The sequence below is a fragment of the Cucumis sativus genome, chromosome 4 (genome assembly GCF_000004075.3).
Source record: "Cucumis sativus cultivar 9930 chromosome 4, Cucumber_9930_V3, whole genome shotgun sequence".
Taxonomy (NCBI): Eukaryota; Viridiplantae; Streptophyta; class Magnoliopsida; order Cucurbitales; family Cucurbitaceae; genus Cucumis; species Cucumis sativus.
Genome location: NC_026658.2, coordinates 23337966 through 23359124, shown reverse-complemented (window position 1 = coordinate 23359124; position 21159 = coordinate 23337966). Strand labels below are relative to the sequence as shown.

The window sequence follows — 21159 nt, the reverse complement described above, 5'->3', positions numbered from 1 at the left end:
GAAGTGTCTTACACATCCTTAGAGTATACTTAAATATATAAACTTTGAACACTATCTACCATCTTTATAATTGTTTGGATCTCATAGGTTACAAAATTGATTACACACAATATTAAGACTTTTATAATCATTTTGATCTTTCTTTCAACCACGTTTTTTTTTAAATCAAACCTATTTTTTTAAAACTAAAAGGAAAGTTCTTTTAAAAAGTGGAATTATTTGATGTCTTTTTATTCCAATTGGAACTCAATTTTATTGTTTGTATTTTACTATATGCAAAATTTATCAAACATATTCTTTTAGAAAAATTATATGTCTAATCCAAGTGATAATAAATGGATGTTCTAAGTTTATGTTAGTTAATTTATTTTAAGATTCAAAATTATTAAAATTGACTTCATTAGCAACTGGCTAGATTCCCAACTTAAAAAGAGAGACTTTTTTACAAAGAACTCAACAAAGTATTATATTATTTTATATGAATAAGATTCTCCTAATAATATATAATAAATCAAACAATTTTATAAGTTTTTCTTATTAAAAAAAGAAAGTGGCATCTAGGCCATCCTACTTTTCAAATTTGAATGTAAAAAGTATTATTGAAACTCCATGTGGTAATTGGTAAAGTTGTCTAATTATTATTTTTTAATAAAGTGAAAATGATATTGGAAAAGTGCCTTATCAATCTTGAACAAAATTGATTGAACATGTCAATCAAAATGAATTTTTTAAAAGGTCCAATTTTCTGTATAGTATCACAATAATTGTCAAATGAGAAACTTAAATTTTGATCCATTTTATAGGACAGGTTTTTTTTTTCTTTTTTAAATTGGGGTATGATTTTATAATTCAATGTTTTTAGAAAGGAAAGAAAAGGAAAGAAAGATCTGAACAGAAAATTATAAATTCAAACATAGAAAAAATATTGGTGGCTATAAGATCTATGATATGAACTTCATAGCTCTACGAAAATTTGAACCTTCATTTACACTAATTACTTTGATAATGCTTAAAGAGATTTAATTATACTATAAGTTTTAATGCTTTAGTTATATTGCAATAGTTCTCTGAGATTATCACTTCTAACACCCGATAGATCCTACAAAGAAATTAACAAAGATGGGGCAGTTAAGAATTTGTGGGTACATCAAAATGACAATTAATTCTCAAGAGTATCAACAACCCAATGTAAATCAATCTAGGCCTACATTCAAAGGATACAAGAAAAATAACATACGGCTAAAACAAAAAGAAGCCATAAAGATCAATCTTCAAGTTTCTTCTCAATCCATTCTTCAAGAATGTCCATCTATCTCCTTGGGGAAGCTAGAAGTTATCAAACCTTGCAGAAAACTGAGGTCATTTGTATACTTTGGCTGTGTATAGTCAAATGAATTCATCAAGACTCAAGTTCATCAGAAATGGAAGGATGAAGAATCATATCTGTATTTATTCCTGATATTGTACTGGTCAAACTTTGGCTCGTTATAATCCGTCCTCATCTCTGCAAGTTTTGGTTCAGCCCCGAGTGTGCCTGTTAAGATATCTAATCCTTTCTCTTTCTGTCGATGTCTTGATCTATCCTTCTGGCCCTTGGACCGGCTGAGGGAAGAAGAAACCATGCCTGTCCCGTAAAACTCAGCGTACTCTTGTCCTGAATGGCTGTGCTTGTTTAGGAGAGATGGATTCTTGATACTTGATTTCATTTTTGGTGGCTTCAATTCATCGTGTTTGATTGAGGCATGCTTGGTTTCAGAGAGAGGAGTGACAGTTTTCTGTTTCAAGGACACATTGGTCTTGATCTCATCTTCTGGCATCTTGAGAGCATCTTTCAAAGGAGTTAGACCTTTCTCCTTGTTATCCTCTGATCTAAAGTAAGGCCGAAGAAAGGATTTGAGGTTTCCGGGCAGCAATTCGATTGCTTGCTTGTAAAGTTCGGCAACGACCTGTCCAAAAGACTCCCACCATGTTTCTTCTTTTATGGTACTTACAAGCTTAGTCTGTTTCCCCTTGCTCAGTTCTTTAGTTTCAGTCTCCAAATGTTCACTCTGCACCTATGCACAGTTTATTACATTTCAAATCATTTGGCTAAATAATTTTTTTTAACTCCCATAGAAAAGTACAACTCTCGAATTACCCAACAAAACACAAAATTTCAAAAGGTTGTGTTGAGAGGCATCAAGCGCTCCCCAAAATTCTTTCAAAGATTAAGCAGAAGGAATTGAAGAGCTTAGTGAGATTGTTGCTAATTATCATTATAATGATTAGAATTACAACTTTGTTCAGTGTTCCAGTTCAAGTTGGAAAAGGGAGATATGTGCTCTTACCATAAAAGTGAAGAATGACAGCCTGAATCCATGCTGAAGCATATACGTAAAGTATCCTATTAGAAGAGCACCAATGAACATGGCAACATCTGCAAAATGTTTAATAGTGAGAAAGGAGTAACCCATTAGCATTTGAATCTGATATTGACCGGTTTAAGGAAATGACATACGCCGTGGCAGCATAATTGATTATATTTTTTAATATCCAACACTATATTGTTTAAATTGCTCTATTTTATATGGGTGTTGATAAGACTGTTCCCAGTTTTCTTCAAGTTTATTCATCAGGACCAACGACCGAGCTAATACATAACATGACCAAACTATTTGCTCATAATTAAGTCCAAACCTGAGGTAGAAACTGAACCATATTGGTAATCACAATCCTCCTTGTTAAGAGATATTTGGCGAAGTGCAGCATTTCCTCTATCAACAACCAACAACGAACAGGTACGCCTGACATATATGACATCAAAATCATTTGAAAACTTGGCTTCCTCACCAGGCCCATCGCTATAGCCTGGAACATTTGTCTTGCCTCCTGCTATTGTTGTCACACCTACAGATAACTTTTCACTCAGAGAGAATGTCTGTATGTCCAAATGCAGAATCTACTACTTGTTTCCACACTCAAGTTCAACTCTGACCCAAGTTTTTAATAATGAGGGGAAAATGATAGCTTAACTTTGAAATCACAATACTTTCCGAGTCTCAAGAAAGCAGAGAGTAAGAAACTTAGATTTAAACAAATTTTCATTCAAAGAAAAAATCCTACATTACTATTTGGTGTGGGGCAGAAAAGACTAATGTTATGTACCGGCATCAACAATCTTTCTGATGGCAAGATTCAGGGTATCAGCAACATACACATTTCCTTTATCATCTATAGTTATGCCTTTTGGCTGATTGAACCGAGCATCACTTGGTTTCCCATCGACATGCCCTTTGTACCCCTGGAAAGACCCAGCAACCAATCTCGCTCTACTATCTGAAAAGGCAATAGTTTCTAGACGATTACAAACCCCAGATGAGTAAACAACACAATTCTCAATATGCTACTTAAAAATGCTTCCATCAAATATGAGCTTTAGTAGTTACCAAGAATAAAAAAACAAGCTAAACGAAGTTACAGCAGTTAAGAAACATCAATAGAGGTACATGTTTCATTAATGGAGGAGAGAAATGAGCGTACATCGAGACAATGGCGGAGAAACCTTGACAACATTGCTATTAACCGAATCAACAGCAAAGAGTTCACCATCCTCGGAGACACGAATCTTGTAAGGAACCATTCCAATTTCATTTCCCTCTACAATAGTTTCAACTAAGTAGCCACTCTCAAACTGAATAGCATTCCCATCTGTAAGAAGCAACCTCTCATACATTAAATTTGGCCAGATTACAGATAAAACATATCAACATTACAGATCAAATGGATACTGCAAAGTCACCTGGTTGAGGAGTTTTGGAAGAACCAGTCCATTTAAGAAGAGAAGACAAATGCCTTGCCAATGGTCCTGAGTAATCAGAATACAGAATAGTTTTCAAAAGATCAACGGCATGAAAAAAATCACAAAAGGCTTGAATGTGAGAACATAAATTTCTAAGAACGCCTACAAGAAACAATAAATAGAGAACCCCAGATGACCCTCGACAGAAATGTCAGGAGGAAACTTGAAGAAACAACATCCAATGAAATTCTAGCTCGCCCCCACTTAAAATAAATTGCAAATTTGGGGCCAAGGCACATTTCACTAATACCAGGTGATAAAAAAAACCAATATAAGAAGAACCCACTTACCAGAAGCAGCAGAATCAACTTGAAAACTAACAATTGGGACTATGAAAGCAAGGAAGAGAAGGGGATTTCTCATGATAACCGAACAACCCATCACTGAGATGATGGAGAGGGAGAGATTTGGAGAAGTGAAAGGATGAATCAAGAGAGTTGCAGCTTCTTTGTTTGGGAATTCATTTCCCTCGCTCCATTTCCAGTAAACTTGGGTTGGAATATGAAAGGGGGTTCAGAGGCTATGATCCGAAGTGGGAAATGGGTTTTGTTTGATTTTGCTTTGGAAGGTGTGTGTGTTAAGTTGAGAGAGGCTATCTTGTTCTTGTGCTCGCTCTCCAATCCCACTTTCCTCGCTTGGTTTTGTAATGGTGTTTGGAGTTCGGGTCTGGATTTTTGTGAAGAAACTCAAAACAAACATTCTGTGTGTAATGAGGGAATATTTGTGTGTAATTTTCTAAAAGTTGTTTTTATAAAAATATAAACTGTTCTTTAGATTAAACTTCAAAAGTAAAACTTCCCTTTTCTGTTGATTAAAGTTCCTTGGGAAATTTTTCTTTCCTCTAAATGCTTACTTTTTGTTTTCCTTTAATACAGAAAAGAAATTCCAAGGGATTTTATTTGATAACCACTTTTGCATAAGTATGAACAAATCGAAAAGAAATTTACACAAAACACTCCCAAACTTGGTCTAAGATTGTTTATGTCAAAAGTAGGATTACTTCAAGAATTAATTAGGGTGAATTGGGGGAAAATCCCATAACCTCCCATAGTCGAGATAAGGAATATGGAAAGGTGAAGCGACTGTATCTTTAGGAAGAAGAAAATGATTCTAGAAATTAAAGGAACTACAACGAATTGTTTTTCATTTGATGGTCTTCTTTGGTCGAGCTATTATCAATTTTAGATGATTCATTGCAACAAATTGGGAGATGATTCCAAAATTTAAAAGCAACTCAACAAATCATTTGACCGATCCCTTTAGTGAGCTATTATCAATTTTAGACGACTTCTATTGAAGCCAAAACATGCAATTTTGCTTGGTTTTTACTTCCTAAATCATCGTGTTCAAAGTGTTGAGTAGGAACTTTTTAGACCAATTACAAATTGTTACATCATTATTAAATTAATTTTGAAAAGTATAAATAATTGAATTTGTGACTAATTAAAAAATTGACATGTGTTTCAAATTGAAATTGAGAACATAACTGTAGAATCAAATTAATTATTTTGGTTTAATAAAATATTATTTACTCTAAATTCAATTGTGTTGCAGTAAAGCTGTGTTGTAGAAAAATCAGACGCAACAGTCTATCTCTGTTACCTTCTTATCAATCAAACAACTATAGCATATGATCACAAGCTCCATAAGAGCTCAGTATGGAGGATCGTCACAAACTTCGTTTATGTACTCCAAGCCATATACCAAGAGAATCAATTACCTACGAATGCCTGTTGGGTATCAACCTCCAAAGTTCTAACAATTCGACAGAAAAGGCAATCCAAAGCAGCACATTGTTCACTTTGTTGAAACATGTGAGAACGCAAGATCAAGAGAAGACCAACTAGTTAGACAGTTCGTTCAAAACTTGAAGGAAAATGCTTTCGAGTGATATACTGATTTGGAGCCAAAAGTCATAGACAGCTGGAAATAACTGGAAAAAAGAGTTCATCAATCGCTTCTACAACACCAGACGCACTGTAAGCATGATGGGGCTTACTAACACAAGACAATGAAAGGGAGAGTCGGTCATTGACTACATAAATCGATGGAGAGCTCTAAGCTTGGATTGCAAAGACAAGCTCACAGAACTGTCTGCAGTGGAGATGTGCACCCAAGGCATGCACTGGAAACTTCTCTATATTTTGTCGGAATAAAACCTCGTACATTTGAAGATTTAGCAACTCGCGCCCACGACATGGAGTTGAGCATTGCTAATAGAGGAACTAAAGATTTCTTAGTCTCTGAAGTGAAAAAGGGGAATAATGAAATCAACGACACTAGAAAGATCATAAATAGTGTCATTAACAAGTCTACGGTTGTTCATAAGTCTCCATTGAAATACTTCTCCAAAAGAAAAGAAACAAAAATTGAAAGAAAACATGATGGCAAAGAGAAACATGAGCCAACTCTTAAAGAAAGACAGGAAAAATTGTATCCATTTCCCGACTTTGATGTTGAAACATGTTAGAGCAACTGCTAGACAAACAACTTATTCAGCTCAGAATGTAAATGACCGGAACAAGCAGAAAAAATAGATGATCCTAACTATTGCAAGTATCGTCGGGTCATTAGTCATCCTATTAGAAAATATTTCATGTTGAAGGAGTTGATTCTAAAGGTGGCTCGTGAAAAGAAGATCGAGCTGAATATGGATGAAGTAGCTCAGACGAATCATGTTGCAGTTGAGATGACTTCAACTGTTCTGCCATCATCAACGTTACCTTATGATCAACGGAAAATCTTGATTTAGTTTGGGACTTTCGAACCTATACTTGTTCGATTCCAACAAAAGATTGTGATAACGAACTCTCAAAACAAAGAAAAGCATGTTGAAGATGATTTCGAAGGATGGTTAGTCGTGTTTTGTAAAAGAAAAAAGAGGCAACCAAATTTCATTCAAACGAAGTCGCACTTTCATCAGAAGCATGAAAAAGTAAGCAGCTCTCATAAAAAGGGAGAAAAGAAACAAGAAGATGTGGAAGCCTAAGTCTATCAAAGGAAAATACGAAGACTTCTTCCAACCTCAACAATCGATAACTTTGACTGCATTTCTTCCAAGAAGCTTCCTTGATGATCATCTAAAGAAAGTATTTGAAGTCACTGCATTTCATGCTATCAGCATAGAGAAGTCAGCAACAATTATGCATGTTCTGAAGAAATTGACAATTCAAATGAAATTAAGCAAATGACTTATGTCTTTGATTGTATAAAGCCTTTTCAACTACTTGATCTTCAGTATTTCAAAGATTGAGTATGACCATGAAAGAAAAGAAAATCAATGTCCAACATCTACTTCCACTCGAACTTCCGCTTTCAAAAGGCTAAGTATCTTCACATCAAAGAGAGATCAACTTTCAACATATGCTTTTGATCTTCTAAATATGTCAAGCAATCAACACGAAAGAGAGATGAAAACTTTGAAGGCAACACCATTTCATAAAAAAAAAACAAGAACAATGAGATTCACAGTCGTGTCCCATCACGCATAAAGAGAAAATTGTTTGTTGACATAAATACATAAGATTTATTGATAGTAAACAATCAAGAGTTATTATATTCATCAATTTTACAAATAAAGAAGGTGAACAAATCCTTATGATAATACGAGTTGTTAAATATGCAAATCTTCTTATCGCAAAAGCCTAAACTGCATGGTGCTCCTAGCCCACAAGAGCTTAAAAGGTGAATGACAAATAAATAAAAAAAGTTGAACTACATTATGACTTGATCCATACATTATAAAGGGTACGCAGGTAGCTTGAGAAAAACCTTAAGTCCAGTCCAATAATAAAAACAAAATGACAAATTGCATTCAATATAGAAAAAATGAGAAGTCGAACAATCAAAGAATGAAAATTTTATTATAAATTTCTAGATCGAAAATAACAAATAGCATAAATAGATAAATAAGAGGAGGTAGTGAATCATGAAGTCCATTTAAGGTTCTTCAGCTCTTCTAGTGTGTGCTTTTTCTAAAGATTCACAAAGCGCTGATAGCATTTTAGCATCAACATCTCCAACGATTGGGGCACATTCAAGTTTGTCAATTTTCTCACAAGTCTTTGAAATCTCATGCTGCTTCTGCTTCAGCTCCATGTTGTTCTTGAAAATTATGCCAAAAAGTTTGGAGCACTCTGTCCACACCACCATTAGTTTTGCCTCTAGTTTAACCTCCTTGGCAGATAGTCGTGTAAGTTGATGTTTGACGGTACTAGTCTTTGCCAATATACGATTCTCGCATCAAGTCGCAGAGTCTTCATAAAACCTTTTGTCTCTGTTAACTGAGCATCCTTAGTTGATTGGAGTAAAAATGAGGAATGTATTCGATTATGGCTCTCGACACCTTGAAAGTAACCATCCACAAGCTTCCTCAAAATGATAAGGTTATTGCTGTCAGTAGTTGCAATTGCATCAAAGATCTTAAGCATTTGATTCAAGACTACTTACTCCTTCAAAAGGGGTATGGATGATCTTTTATCGTAGGTTTTTTCACAAGGTTATGACAATCTGTCGTCGGAGGTTAGAAATTAAGTTGTCGACACAAAAATGAGAAATCTCATAAACTGCAATAGGCTTCGATCCCTCCACTTGTTTAGGGAACCCATTGATCACAAGAGAACGAGGTGACTCAATAGGTGCACCTATAGATGTCTTAGAGTTCTCACTATAAGTAAGAACAACGTTATAACCTTCTAGATTCACCATCAGCTTTAAGATTCCTACGATGTGTAGGTCATGGTCACCTAAAGAGAACTACAAAATAATGTTAACAAGAAATAATGGTGGGAGTAAAAAAGTGGAAATAAAATAAATAAGTAATAAAAAAAGGAGACGAAAAGAAACTAGGGGGAGGGGACGTCAAAAAATTGTGTGGCATCACGGTCTTTAATAGGAGGCTCTTCATCATCAATTGACTGTTTGTTGAGCCTCTTGGGTCTCTTCCAATGACGATCATCATTACTGCTTTGATTGTCTTTAGTACGTTCAGAAGGGCGCTTGGCAGTTATCAATAAGCGGTTGTCCTTACCAACGTTGTCAGTACCACCTCTAATAGGAAGTTTAAATTGTGTAGAAGGGGTCGAATTATCCACCAAGCACTTTGTACCTTACTCGATTTTCTCCTCGAGTCGTTCCTCAGTTTCATTTGAGCATATCTTTTGACTTCCACTACCAAAATTATTCTCAATTTTTTGTGTGGTTTTGGATTTGATGTGAAAGGGAGTGAAACAATTTATCAAATGTTGCACTCCTTGAAGGTAATCACCGTGTTTTACAAACCACCAGACCTTATAATGAGACGCAATATGGGCATCCGAGTTAAGGATAGACACATGAAGATATACTTGGGAAAGTGTGTTCTTGCGAACACAAATCATCCAATAATATCGTACTTGGCCAAATCAGCTTCGAAAACTTTTTTGCCTAAGTCATATGACACGTCTTGATAAAACCTAAATTTGTCGGCTAAAGCGACAAGGACTATAAGGTTCAATAACCGTGGATGATCCACATTGCGAAGATAGAAAACAAGAGCGAATTAAAGAATGAAGTATTCCAATTAATCTACTTTTCATCATCCGTTAAGAGTTCATCTTTATTCTTTGCTTGAAGTCACGTGTGCCATGACACATACTTTTTCTTGTGAATATGTGTTCGAGCCTCAAGATTAGTATAATATTTGGCCCTACCTTCACTAGAAAACTCAATCATGCATGGACCCCTAAGACTTCTAGGGGCTTTATAATGAGTGTTGAAGTAAAGAGCAAGTCACCCATGAACATAGTGAAGAGGAAAACATACATTGGAATAACCAAGTGATAAAGTAGAATCACGAATCTGGCATAGGCCGCTATAAATATTGGCTAAAATAGGGATAGCAAGGCTAAAGGTGTAGCCTTCCGCCATGAGGCTAGCAACCTTAAAGACCTCCAGACAAAGGGAAAGTTGCTTGTCAGGGAACACTAACACACATACAAGAGAGAAATGCCGCTAGATAGGTCTTGTCCTTATGTTCATCTGCAACGCTTAAGTCAAGGAACACATTGAGTTCAGCTTCAAACCAATCAAGACTTTCGATGGAAATTCCATATGGATTATGAGTTGAGGGAGGGTGAGAAGTTTTTTTTTTTGCTTTCGAGCTGGCGCCTTTGGATACTTTGCCTCGAATCGCGTAATGAAGAGATCCATTCACTCACAAGGATTTGAGAGTGATCCACGTGTTAAGAGACAATGTGATATTAGGTTGCAAAAAATGCTCGCAACTTTTTGGAAATGCATCATGTGATCCTAATAAGTCTTGATGGAAATCAATGCTTTCTTCATAAAATCTACTTTTAATAGGGAGTCCTCCTAGCATCCATAAGTCTCGTAAAAAGATGGACATCTCACCAGCTGAGGTGTGAAGGGTGTTTGTTGAAGGACACCATGCCTCACAGAAAACCCGAACAAGGTCACTAGTACAATCATATGTGTACAGGGAGGCCATCACAGTACTGAATATGAAAGTCTCTTGAGTATCGTCATATTTCTAGCAATGGCAAGCTCTAACCATTCCCAATAATGAGAAGGATAGTAAAATTCTCCATGGAATTTGAGCACATTGTCCCAACGAATTTTTTAATCGCTTATAATTCGACGACCCAATGTCAATTATGGATTCTCATTTGGAGGCTTGTTAAGGATTGAGGATTTGAGAAACCAAGATGTCAAAGATGAATTTAGGTTTACAGACCGTTCCTTAGATCATTTAGGCAAATAAATAAAATTATCCTTGAGTATTTGGGAGTTCGTAATATTCTCGAATGTTCCTTCTCTCACAGGAAGAATGACCCCACTCTCTAAAGATTGATTTTCGTCCCTTATGATAATTAAACACATTTTGGTCAAATCAGAATACTCAGTGAAGTGCACCATGGTGAAAGGCAGAATTCCTACATAAAAAAAGATTTTTTTTTTATAAGTAAAAAATAATAAGAAGAAAATAAATAAATAAAAGAAAGAAAAAAAAATTGAAAACAAAACATAAAAGAAAAAAAACAAAACAAAAAAGAAAAAAGAAAATTGAAAAGAAAAAAAAACAAAAAAAGAAGAAGAAAGAAAAAAAACAAAAAAAAAAGTTGAATCGCTGACAGCGAAGCAGAACCGAGAAGCCCGATCGCTTCTACTAGGGAGGTGAATCTAATGGCAAAAGCCCGATTGTCCTCTAGAAGAAGTTGAATCGTTGACGACAAAGCAGAACTAAACTCGATCGCTTTAGGAAGGTGGATATGACGATAAAAGTTTGATCGTCTCCTAGAAGAAGTCGGATCGTTGACAACGGAGCAGAACCGAGAAGTCCGATCACTCCTACTAGGGAGGTGGATATGGTGGCAAAAGTCCAATCGTCTCCTACAAGAAGTTAGCTCGATGACGGTGAAGCAAAACTGAGAAGCCTGATCGCTCCTACTAAAAAGGTGGAACTAGCGATAAAAGCTCGATCATCGCTTAGAAGTAGTCGAATCGCTAATGACAAAGTAGAACCGAGAAGTATGATCACTCCTACTAGGGAGGTAGACCTTGCGACAAAAGTCTGATCATCCCTTAGAAGAAGTCATGTCGATGATGATGAAGCAAAACCGAGAAATCTGATCGCTCCTACTAGAAAGGTGGATTGACGGCAAAGACTCGATCGTCCCCTAGAAGAAGTTGGATCGATGACAGCAAAGCAGATTGAGATGTCTGATCATTCCTACCAGGGAGGTGGATCTGACGACAAATGTTCGATAGTCCTAGAGTAGAAGTTTTATCGCTGACAACAAAGTCATCCATGCAAACTATTAAAAAAAAAAAAAACACTCTCTAGCTTTTGGAAAAAAAAAAGGACAAAAGAAGTAAGGGAGAGAAATGAATAATATAAATTTTTCTTTCTTTTGCTAGATGATGAATAAATGATTAAAATGTGATATATTTATAAGGGCAACACATCAAATTTTTAAAAGATCCAGAATGATATTTAATCATCTTTTATAACAAATTTAATTCCTAAAAATATTAGGAATGATTTTTAATCTTTTTTTAATAATAAAGAAAAGATAATTCAATTATCTTATCTTATTTTAATTATATTCAATATTTAAAATATAAAAGATAATACATTTATCTTATTTTATTTTAAATTATTTCATTTTCGGATAAATTTTGAATTTATATTTTAATTAAAATATTTAAATATTTCAACATAAAAAAAATCATATTCTCAATTTTAAAATTAAAATTTGGATTCAAAATCCAAGTCAAATTAACTTGCAGATATGGTTTCTTTTTTATCTCAAATTTAAATTGGAGTCATAAATTCAACTTTATCTCAAGATTGATGACCGATTTTTTTTTATCTCCAATTAAAAAATTGGTCATTCAAAATTTTTATGCATATAAATTAAGATATGTAAACCTCATTCTTATTTCAAATAAAGATATGTAAACCTCGTTCTTATTTCAAATTAAAATTTTGATTCCAAATTTTACTTTATTTAAAAATAATTTTTTTTATCCCCAGATCAAATTAAATTGCAGATAAAACCTTAAACTTTTTTAAAAAATTAATTAAGGTTTGGCCATATTCCAACCCTTATTTCAAATTTGAATCAAATTCATGTACTAAATTAGTTTGATTAATTTAATATGTTAAATTGAGTAAAAAAAACTCATATTTTGACTTCAAATTTATCTTTTTAAAGATTCATTCACCTATGTACGTGTTAAATCTTGAACATTAAAGTTTTTAGACCAGTTACAAATGGCTGCATCATTACTAAATTAAGATAAAAATATAAATAATTGAATTTGAGACTAATTAAAAAATTGACATAGCTCCCAAATGAAAATTAAAAATATAAATTGCCCAATTATGATAATGACACATGTTTTCATCATAACAGTTGGATTAAGTTGATTATTTTGGTTCAAATATTATTTGTTTGGACTAAGTTTAATTGTGCCAAGAAAAATAAGTTTAATTGGAAGTCTCCTCGTTTGTAAGAGTTAGAAAAAAATTTACTCCATAAAGTCCTATGGAAATTAGAATATAATATCTACTCAAGTGACACAAATTAGAATTAATTTTTTTTTTAAATCTGGTACGAACACTAAGATTTGGTCGTTTGTTCTTTGCAAATTTCCTTTTATCTCAAGGAGCTAACATCGAGTGGAATTGGGAGTTATGGGTTTTTTTCTTCTTTGGAATTTGTATGGAAAATTAATTTGAAGAATACTAACATCTTAATACGTAGAGTTGAATGAAAAGTACTCCTAACAGTTTAATGGAAAACATGTATAGGTGAATAGAAATATTTATAAAATATAACAGATCTTCATATCTATATTTTTTCTTTTTACTGTTTTTTTTGTATTTATAATAACTTTCATATGATTTTCTACTTAAATATCCATTAAAATTCATCAAGTATTATTTTATTTTTAGTACGTACTTTTTTTTATTTATTTTGCATTTGAGATGAAATATAAAATCCACCAATCTAAAAAAGAAATCTATGATCACAAAATAATAATAATAATATATAAATATAGAATTATTATATAAAAAAGAAGAAGAAACGAAATCTCCACGTCCCCACCTCGAAGTCAAACAAATCGCAACCACGTCGGAATTCGGTATACGTGTCACTTGTTTATTGGTTTAATGTCGTGGACAGAATAACACGCGAGCTTCTATTTCTCTATAAATTAATAAGAAAATTTCTCCTCGGTTTCAACTTCCTTCGTAGTCAAAACGTTTCCGTACAATTTCAATCAACTAGCCGTCTCTGCAGATATTATTTCGGTATGTTTCTACGGCAGTTCATCTTCATCTTTAATGGGTTTTTTTACTTAAAAGTTCAAGAATCAATCCTGTTATGTTACAATGTCGACATTCATGAATCATGGCCGACTGATCGTTGTTCATCGCGTTTTATGAGAATGCATGTACTTCCATTATGAATGTTGGTTTTAAGTTTTCTTATTGCTCTTTTTTTTTTTTTGTTGAATTTGAACTTGATGATTTAGGAAGAAGAGATGTTATTGTTCTCATAAAGCGTGTTATGAACGATTGATTAAACCATAAGAATCCTCCTATTTTCATCGACTAATATGTATATTATCCTTGTGGTTTAAGTTATCTGTAGATTTTCCTTGTGGTTTAAGGCTCATCATTGCTCATTTTAATCAACGATTTTTAAAATGGACGATTTTAGAAGAAGAGATGTTGTTTAGCTTATTGGACAATTTCTGACTATTTGAGAATGTAGCTATGAGATAATGAGAATTCAGTTTAGCCTCTTTTCTTGTATGGACCTGTATAATGTAGATTGTATTTTATCTAAAATTGTTGTGTTGTTTCAACAGCTTGAATAAAGGAAAATGGGGGGTGGATTTCGAGTTCTTCACTTAGCCAGACCGTTTCTTTCATTCCTCCCAGAAGTTCAGAACGCTGACCGAAAAGTGCCATTTAGAGAGAAAGTCATTTACACTGTGATTTCTCTTTTCGTCTTTTTGGTTTGCAGCCAACTCCCTCTGTATGGCATACACTCCACTACGGGTGCAGATCCATTTTACTGGATGCGTGTGATTCTTGCTTCAAATCGTGGCACTGTCATGGAGCTTGGAATAACCCCCATTGTCACATCTGGGATGGTGATGCAGCTCTTAGTTGGATCTAAAATCATTGAAATTGACAACAATGTGAGAGAGGACCGTGCACTCTTGTAAGTGATTCTCTAGCCTGACTTTAGTTTTCAGTTATCATGTTCTTTTCTTCACCTTCCATTCCATTTTGTTTTTAGTTTCTTTCTAAAGTGCGTAGTGATAATAAGTTTTGTTTTTGATGTTCCCGCAAGATAGTAATGTTAATTTTATTGTTCATTGATTTCATTCATTCATCTTTTGCTTAATAGAAATGGGGCACAAAAATTGCTTGGTATACTCATAGCAATTGGGGAGGCAGTGGCTTATGTTCTCTCTGGCATGTATGGTAGTGTTGGTCAACTTGGAGCGGGAAATGCCATTCTTATTATTATTCAGCTTTGCTTTGCTGGTATCATCGTCATTTGTTTAGATGAGCTTCTTCAGAAAGGATATGGCCTTGGCTCTGGAATTTCCCTCTTTATTGCTACCAATATCTGGTGAGATTCGTAACTTTCTTTTCCTCCCTTTCTTGTGAATTGGCTTTGGATGTTTTTGCTCGCAATTTATATGATTCTTACTACCCTGCATGTCACAATGTTTTTAAGAGTCAAATCCTTGAATTCTCTTTAACTTGTAGTGAGAACATTATTTGGAAAGCATTTAGTCCCACTACAATCAACAGTGGACGAGGAATTGAATTTGAAGGAGCCGTAATCGCTCTATTTCATCTGTTAATAATTCGATCAGACAAAATCCAAGCACTTCGTGAAGCATTTTACCGACAAAATCTTCCCAACGTGACAAATCTGCTTGCAACAGTTTTTATCTTTTTAATTGTGATCTACTTCCAAGGATTCCGTGTGGTTTTGCCTGTGAGGTCAAAGAATGCTCGAGGTCAACAAGGTTCATACCCAATCAAGCTGTTCTACACTTCCAACATGCCAATCATTCTACAATCTGCACTTGTCTCAAATGTTTATTTCATCTCTCAGGTAGATCAACCTTTTTGCATTAAATGCAGGACGCCTAATAAGTAGTGATGTTTTAGCATCTAACTGATCGTTTTGTAAATCTATACAGTTGCTGTATAGGAAGTTCAGTGGAAACTTCATCGTGAATCTTTTGGGTATATGGAAAGAATCTGAGTATTCAGCTGGTCAATCTGTTCCTGTGGGTGGTCTTGCCTATTATATCACTGCACCTTCAAGGTCATTCTAATTCCTTGTGAAATCGGTGTTCTTTTCTTGTTTCTTTTTTCTTAACAATCAAGTTCACATTTGATAGTTGTTTTTATCTTTTTTGCAGCTTCGCTGATATGGCAGCCAATCCTTTTCATGCCATGTTCTATCTGGTTTTTATGTTGTCGGCTTGTGCTCTTTTCTCGAAAACTTGGATTGAAGTATCCGGATCTTCTGCTCGAGACGTTGCTAAGCAGCTTAAGGTACTCAGTTTTTTGAAATGTCAGTGTCAGATGTTATCCTGAAACTTTAGATGATCATTTGTCCAAAGTCGTTCATAAGTTCAATATCCTTACTTATCAAAGGTTCTTATGTTCTATAATTAAATTGAACCATAAACTGATCAAAAAAGCATTTTAGCTTCTTTTAGGAATTTAGATGATTGTGGTTTTGATTGCCGGTAAGCGCATCTAATCATACAAAATCTATTAAAATGTAAAAATTTGATGACAAAAGTCCCACGGAATATACTTGAGGCTTTCACTTCAATGGAGTTTTTCCAAGCTGAGAGAGAAAGAGAGAGAGAGAGAGAGAGACAGAAGTTAAGAGAGTTAGAACGGGATACTGTTGATTGCTGTTTTACATCATTGAGAATATAGCTTAGTGACTGAAGATCACCTTGGAGAACCACACTCCAAAAGCTAGTTGTTGGAGTGGGAGAGTCGCACTACTCAAGGTCATTCCATTCTAACCAATGTGGGACAAAGGCATTCCATACTACCTTTGGTTCCTAACAATCTTGCATTAAAAGACAAATCTTTAACCGAGATTGTCTAGTACTAGTACAACTGCAGAAGTAACAAGATTTGGAGATTAGCTATTTTTCTGTTTCCAATGTTGTTTATTTTTACTGTATATGTTATGATTCCAGGAACAACAAATGGTGATGCCTGGACATCGGGAATCAAACCTACAGAAAGAGCTGAACCGCTACATACCAACTGCGGCTGCATTTGGAGGCATATGCATTGGTGCCCTCACCGTGTTGGCTGATTTTATGGGCGCAATTGGTTCAGGGACAGGAATCCTTCTTGCAGTCACCATCATTTACCAATACTTTGAAACTTTTGAGAAGGAAAAATCCAACGAGCTTGGCTTTTTCGGCTTCTAGCCATTTTCTTGCACTTCGTAAGGGTTTGTCATAAACATTTTCCAACAGTTTGATGACGAACGAAGGAGATTTTACTGACCAAAGCTCGAAAGTCGAAACTCTTCATCGGAGCTCCATGTTCGATCTTTCATTCACGGAAACCAAGGTGCATTTTCCTTTGTATCAATTTCAGCTCCATGGTGGATAATAGTAGGATAGCCAAGTTAGCTTTGCTTGTAGATGAATTTAGTGAATTTTGTTCAGCTTTGTTCTAAATTTTACACTTAAAAAGATATGACTTAGCTTAATTGAAAAATGTTTGTTCAAATACTTAAAAATGTATTCCAAACTGCATTAGCATTAGCATCAACTCTAGTTTACTATTTTCACATGTGAATATGTTTCTCAAAGTATGTTTTCTCTATTTTACTTTTTGGATATTGTTATGGGGCAGTGGTGGAAAACTTTTGTTTAAAGATTGTATTCAGAGTAATGGAGGAAGATGGAGACTCTTATAATGGGGTGTGGCCATACATAAACATGCTCCATTTTTCCTTTATATGTCTGCTATTTTGTTTGAGTTTTCTTGTGATTCTTGGTCTAGCAACTAAAAAACAAGAGAGAAAAAAATAAAATTAAAAAGAGTTTGCTTTTAGAAAATTTGTCAAGTCTAAAAAAGAGGAGAATAAAGGAGCAGCAGCATAAAGTGAAGAGAGATCTAAAAAGAAATCATTCTCTGGGCCTTATTGATTTGATGAATTTAATTCTATTTATTCTAAATTTAAATTGCCAATTTGGTCTATTAAAATGTTAGAATTTATTGGTAGAGTTGTAAGAGATAATCTTCTTCATTCTTTAAATAGTTTCTCCATCACTCAAAAAGTTTTTTGAAACACAACTTGTGACCATTACACTCTCACATCGTTCCAAATGAATTTTAAGTAATGAGATCTTTATTATGTTATAGATAGATACTATTTATGATTTTATATCAAAATATTGAGAATATTTACAATGGTTTTATCAAATTTCAGTGCTCAAATGTTTTGAGAAGTAAATTTTATAATTTAAAACTTTTAAAGGGACCAATTTTGAAATTTAGTATATTTTTCAATACTATATAGGACTAAGTTTTTCTTCTTCTTTCTTTTAAATATATTTGTACTTTTCTTATACTTTTTCTTCATACTCAAACCTTTTATGCTCTTTAAAACTAAATTTGAAAGAAACAAAAAATTAAACTTACTAAATATCCAAAATGTCACATTCTAACTAATAAATTCAACTAGCCAAATATCCATATATCCAAATCCAAGTAGACATTAAATTTGATATTTTGTATTGAGAAACAAAAAAACTCTAAATTTTTATTTGTCACATATGTGAAGGGTACCACATTTTGGCAACTTTCTATGACTATCAATTTTATATTTATATTTTACCTTAGAAAAATAAAAGAGATTTATCTTTATATTTTTAAATTTATCATTGGTTTTGTCTATCTAATTTTATTTATTAATCTCTGGAGATGAATCCAGGACGAATGTGATGAACAATAAATTAAATAACAAAACAAAACAAAATGCATAATTTAATAAAGAAATATAAGTTAAAAACAAAAATGGAAAGGGGATCCAACGTTATCATTAACCCTCAGCCTTAAACAAAGTATTTAACTAAATTAAATGAGATTAAGTTAAGACTTTGTATCAATTAACAATTTTAAGAAATTATAATTAAGTTATGGTGATTATAGAGCCCCAAAATTTAAAAGCTACCACTACGAGCCCACGACAAAATCCACTTGCATTAAACTAATATCAAATCATTATTGTAAGAAATTATATATGTGTATGTATGTATAAAAAACGAATATGTTACAATTAAAACTCACATGTCTTAATTAATATGTTTAATAGTTACATCTACTACTATTTAGAACAGTATTGATTGGACTTTTCTAAATAGAAAATTAACTTATGAAGTATGGTATTGAATATTGAAATATTTCATATATATAAAATTTATCCATACTTTACCTATTTGATCTTGAACCTGCGTTTAAATCTCTACCACAATGTATAACTATAGCTCAAAAAAGGAAAAGAGAACAAAAAAAAAAAAAAACTAGAGAACCCACATTAATTTAACTATATAAATACAAATATTAATGACGGTGTCCCTAAAAATTTATCTGTTTACAAAATAAAGGGAAAACAATTCATTATATATATATATATACACACACACGTACATATATGTATATGCATGTTGTGTGATCATAGTTGGGGTATTGTTCGAATGGATATGGTCAATAGGAATGATTTATACATTATATTCCAATCGTTTTTAATCGTTGCAACATTTGTAGACTCTTAAACATTTTTATGACACTAATTTACCTTTCTTACAATCAATCTTATTTGAGTCACTCACAACAATTACAAATATAATCAATCGACATAAAATATTTGTAAATATAGTATAACTAAAAAAGATCGTAGATATGACAAAAATTAAATTAAATGCGGTAAATCATATCTATCAACAACATATTCTATCGTCAAAAGATGACTTTTGCTTTGTTGGTAGTTTGTTCTAAATGTTATACTAGCGTTATTGGATGCCATTATAATGATAATGTCAACCCTTTTCATTTTCTTTTTGTGTAAATCAAAAGTAACTAAAGAAAAAGGTTGTAATTATACAAAAATTAAGATGGAAGTGCATAGATTCTATGTACTTTTAGACATACATAGTTTTGGTTGGCTTTTTTAGCCCAAAAGAAGAGCCTCCTCCCACAAAATAATAGCGATGATGGCCATAATTATATATAAAGTGAAATGTGATCATATTTAAATTATACAACACTTTTTATTAATTTACTTGTGGTAGGGTACATCAAATATTAAATAAATAACTAAATTGTAAACTTAGTTAACATTGTATATGAATTATATTTATTGTTTATTGTGACTATAAATCTAGCATTGTGTTAATGGAGATCATGATACGTGTTTTAGATCAAGTGACCCATATATATTTTATCGTACATATACTTTATGTTTTCTAGAGACATTTGGTGGGATACTTCTATGTTTTAAAATTTATTTTAAATAGTTGTTAAATATTTTGATTTTTAATTAAAAATTTAAATCGTATATGTAATTATATTGGATGTTTTGAAAACTATTTTTTTAAAAAATCTATAATTACACTCCTAGAAATTTAAAAGATCGTTACTTGTATCTTATATGGTTTCACTCTTAATAAGACAATATGAGACATTAGAATATGCATTGTAAAATAGGTTAGAATCAACGTACTAATCATGATAGAGTTGGATGCATTAGTCGTAATTAACTTGTTGTGTAGAAGTAATACGTCATTTACTAATATCTTTATGTTTTGTCATGTCCACAAAGTTGATCATCACCTAACAAATTTGACCTTGTGTTATGACAATTATTTGGTATGAGAATTGATATGTTTTTTTTTTCAAAATCATCCTCTGGTTGGTAACAACAAAATTGGTAAGGAGTGATTAGTTTTTGTTGTTGCGGTTAGAAAAAAATATGAATGAGAGATAAATAGATGAATTGAATGTAAAGTTGAAAGAAAGGAAAAGGTGTAAAAGAGGAAGTGTGAGTGAAATAATTTGAAAAGTTGGGGGGAAAAAGGATTTGGGGGGTAGGAGTGTTGTCAGAGATAAGCACGTGTTTGACGTATCCACACACACAAACACCATTTTTACGTCCTAATGTTTACACTCAAACCCCCTGGGGCCACCCTCTCCTCTCATCATTAACTTCCTAAATTACCCCTTTCCTCTACTCTCCTCTCTCTTTTTATATTCCATTTTTCATTTTTATTATTAATTATTTCAACTTTGCTAATTAGTAATTAGTAATTAGGGAGACCTTCTATATTCCTCTCTTCCATGACTGCCACTTGTCATCATTATGAATCTTTAACTTGTATAATCCTTTTACATGGGTCCACCACAACACATTTAATTACCTACTTTAAATTGTATTCTTTTTATCTTTTTCTTTTTTATTGTCAAAATTGGTTAGAACACTTACTAGACCATTTTTCTGACTTTTACGTCGTTTGTTGGGTAAAAAAGAGGAATTATTTTACTTTTTAAGCAAAAGTTTACCTCAGTAAAAAAAGGGGTAAAGGGGGCATTTTCGTCCGTTGAAATCCCGAAAGTTGTCGCTTCTTTACCGCTTGTAAATTCCGTCAGTGCCCTATGTCGGACTCGCCCCAACACTGTCCTTTTCCGTCTTTTCACTTAAAAACCCATGCCCTTTTTCGTCTTTTCCAAC

General features: G+C 33.3%; 2 protein-coding genes across 3 annotated transcripts; one reads left to right on the top strand and one right to left on the bottom strand.

The window, feature by feature from the left end:
- Window positions 1-1031: 1031 nt before the first annotated feature.
- Window positions 1032-4563, bottom strand: LOC101206392. 2 transcript variants are annotated; one of them, XM_011655735.2, is made up of 7 exons: window positions 4129-4563; window positions 3779-3844; window positions 3520-3687; window positions 3145-3315; window positions 2677-2886; window positions 2328-2416; window positions 1032-2048 (listed from the first exon to the last, which is right to left on the bottom strand). In XM_011655735.2, the coding sequence occupies exons 1-7, from the start codon at window positions 4217-4219 to the stop codon at window positions 1416-1418; spliced, it is 1428 nt and encodes a 475-aa protein (XP_011654037.1). In that variant the 5' UTR covers window positions 4220-4563; the 3' UTR covers window positions 1032-1415. The 2 variants fall into 2 exon arrangements, with proteins under 2 accessions (XP_011654037.1, XP_004146020.1); XM_004145972.3 differs by having other exon boundaries at window positions 1032-2054; window positions 4129-4562.
- Window positions 4564-13583: 9020 nt separating this feature from the next.
- On the top strand, window positions 13584-17281 carry LOC101206157 (protein transport protein Sec61 subunit alpha). Its single transcript, XM_004145971.3, has 7 exons — window positions 13584-13658; window positions 14222-14580; window positions 14770-14997; window positions 15138-15492; window positions 15581-15708; window positions 15806-15941; window positions 16610-17281. The coding sequence occupies exons 2-7, from the start codon at window positions 14237-14239 to the stop codon at window positions 16847-16849; spliced, it is 1431 nt and encodes a 476-aa protein (XP_004146019.1). The 5' UTR covers window positions 13584-13658; window positions 14222-14236; the 3' UTR covers window positions 16850-17281.
- Window positions 17282-21159: the final 3878 nt, after the last annotated feature.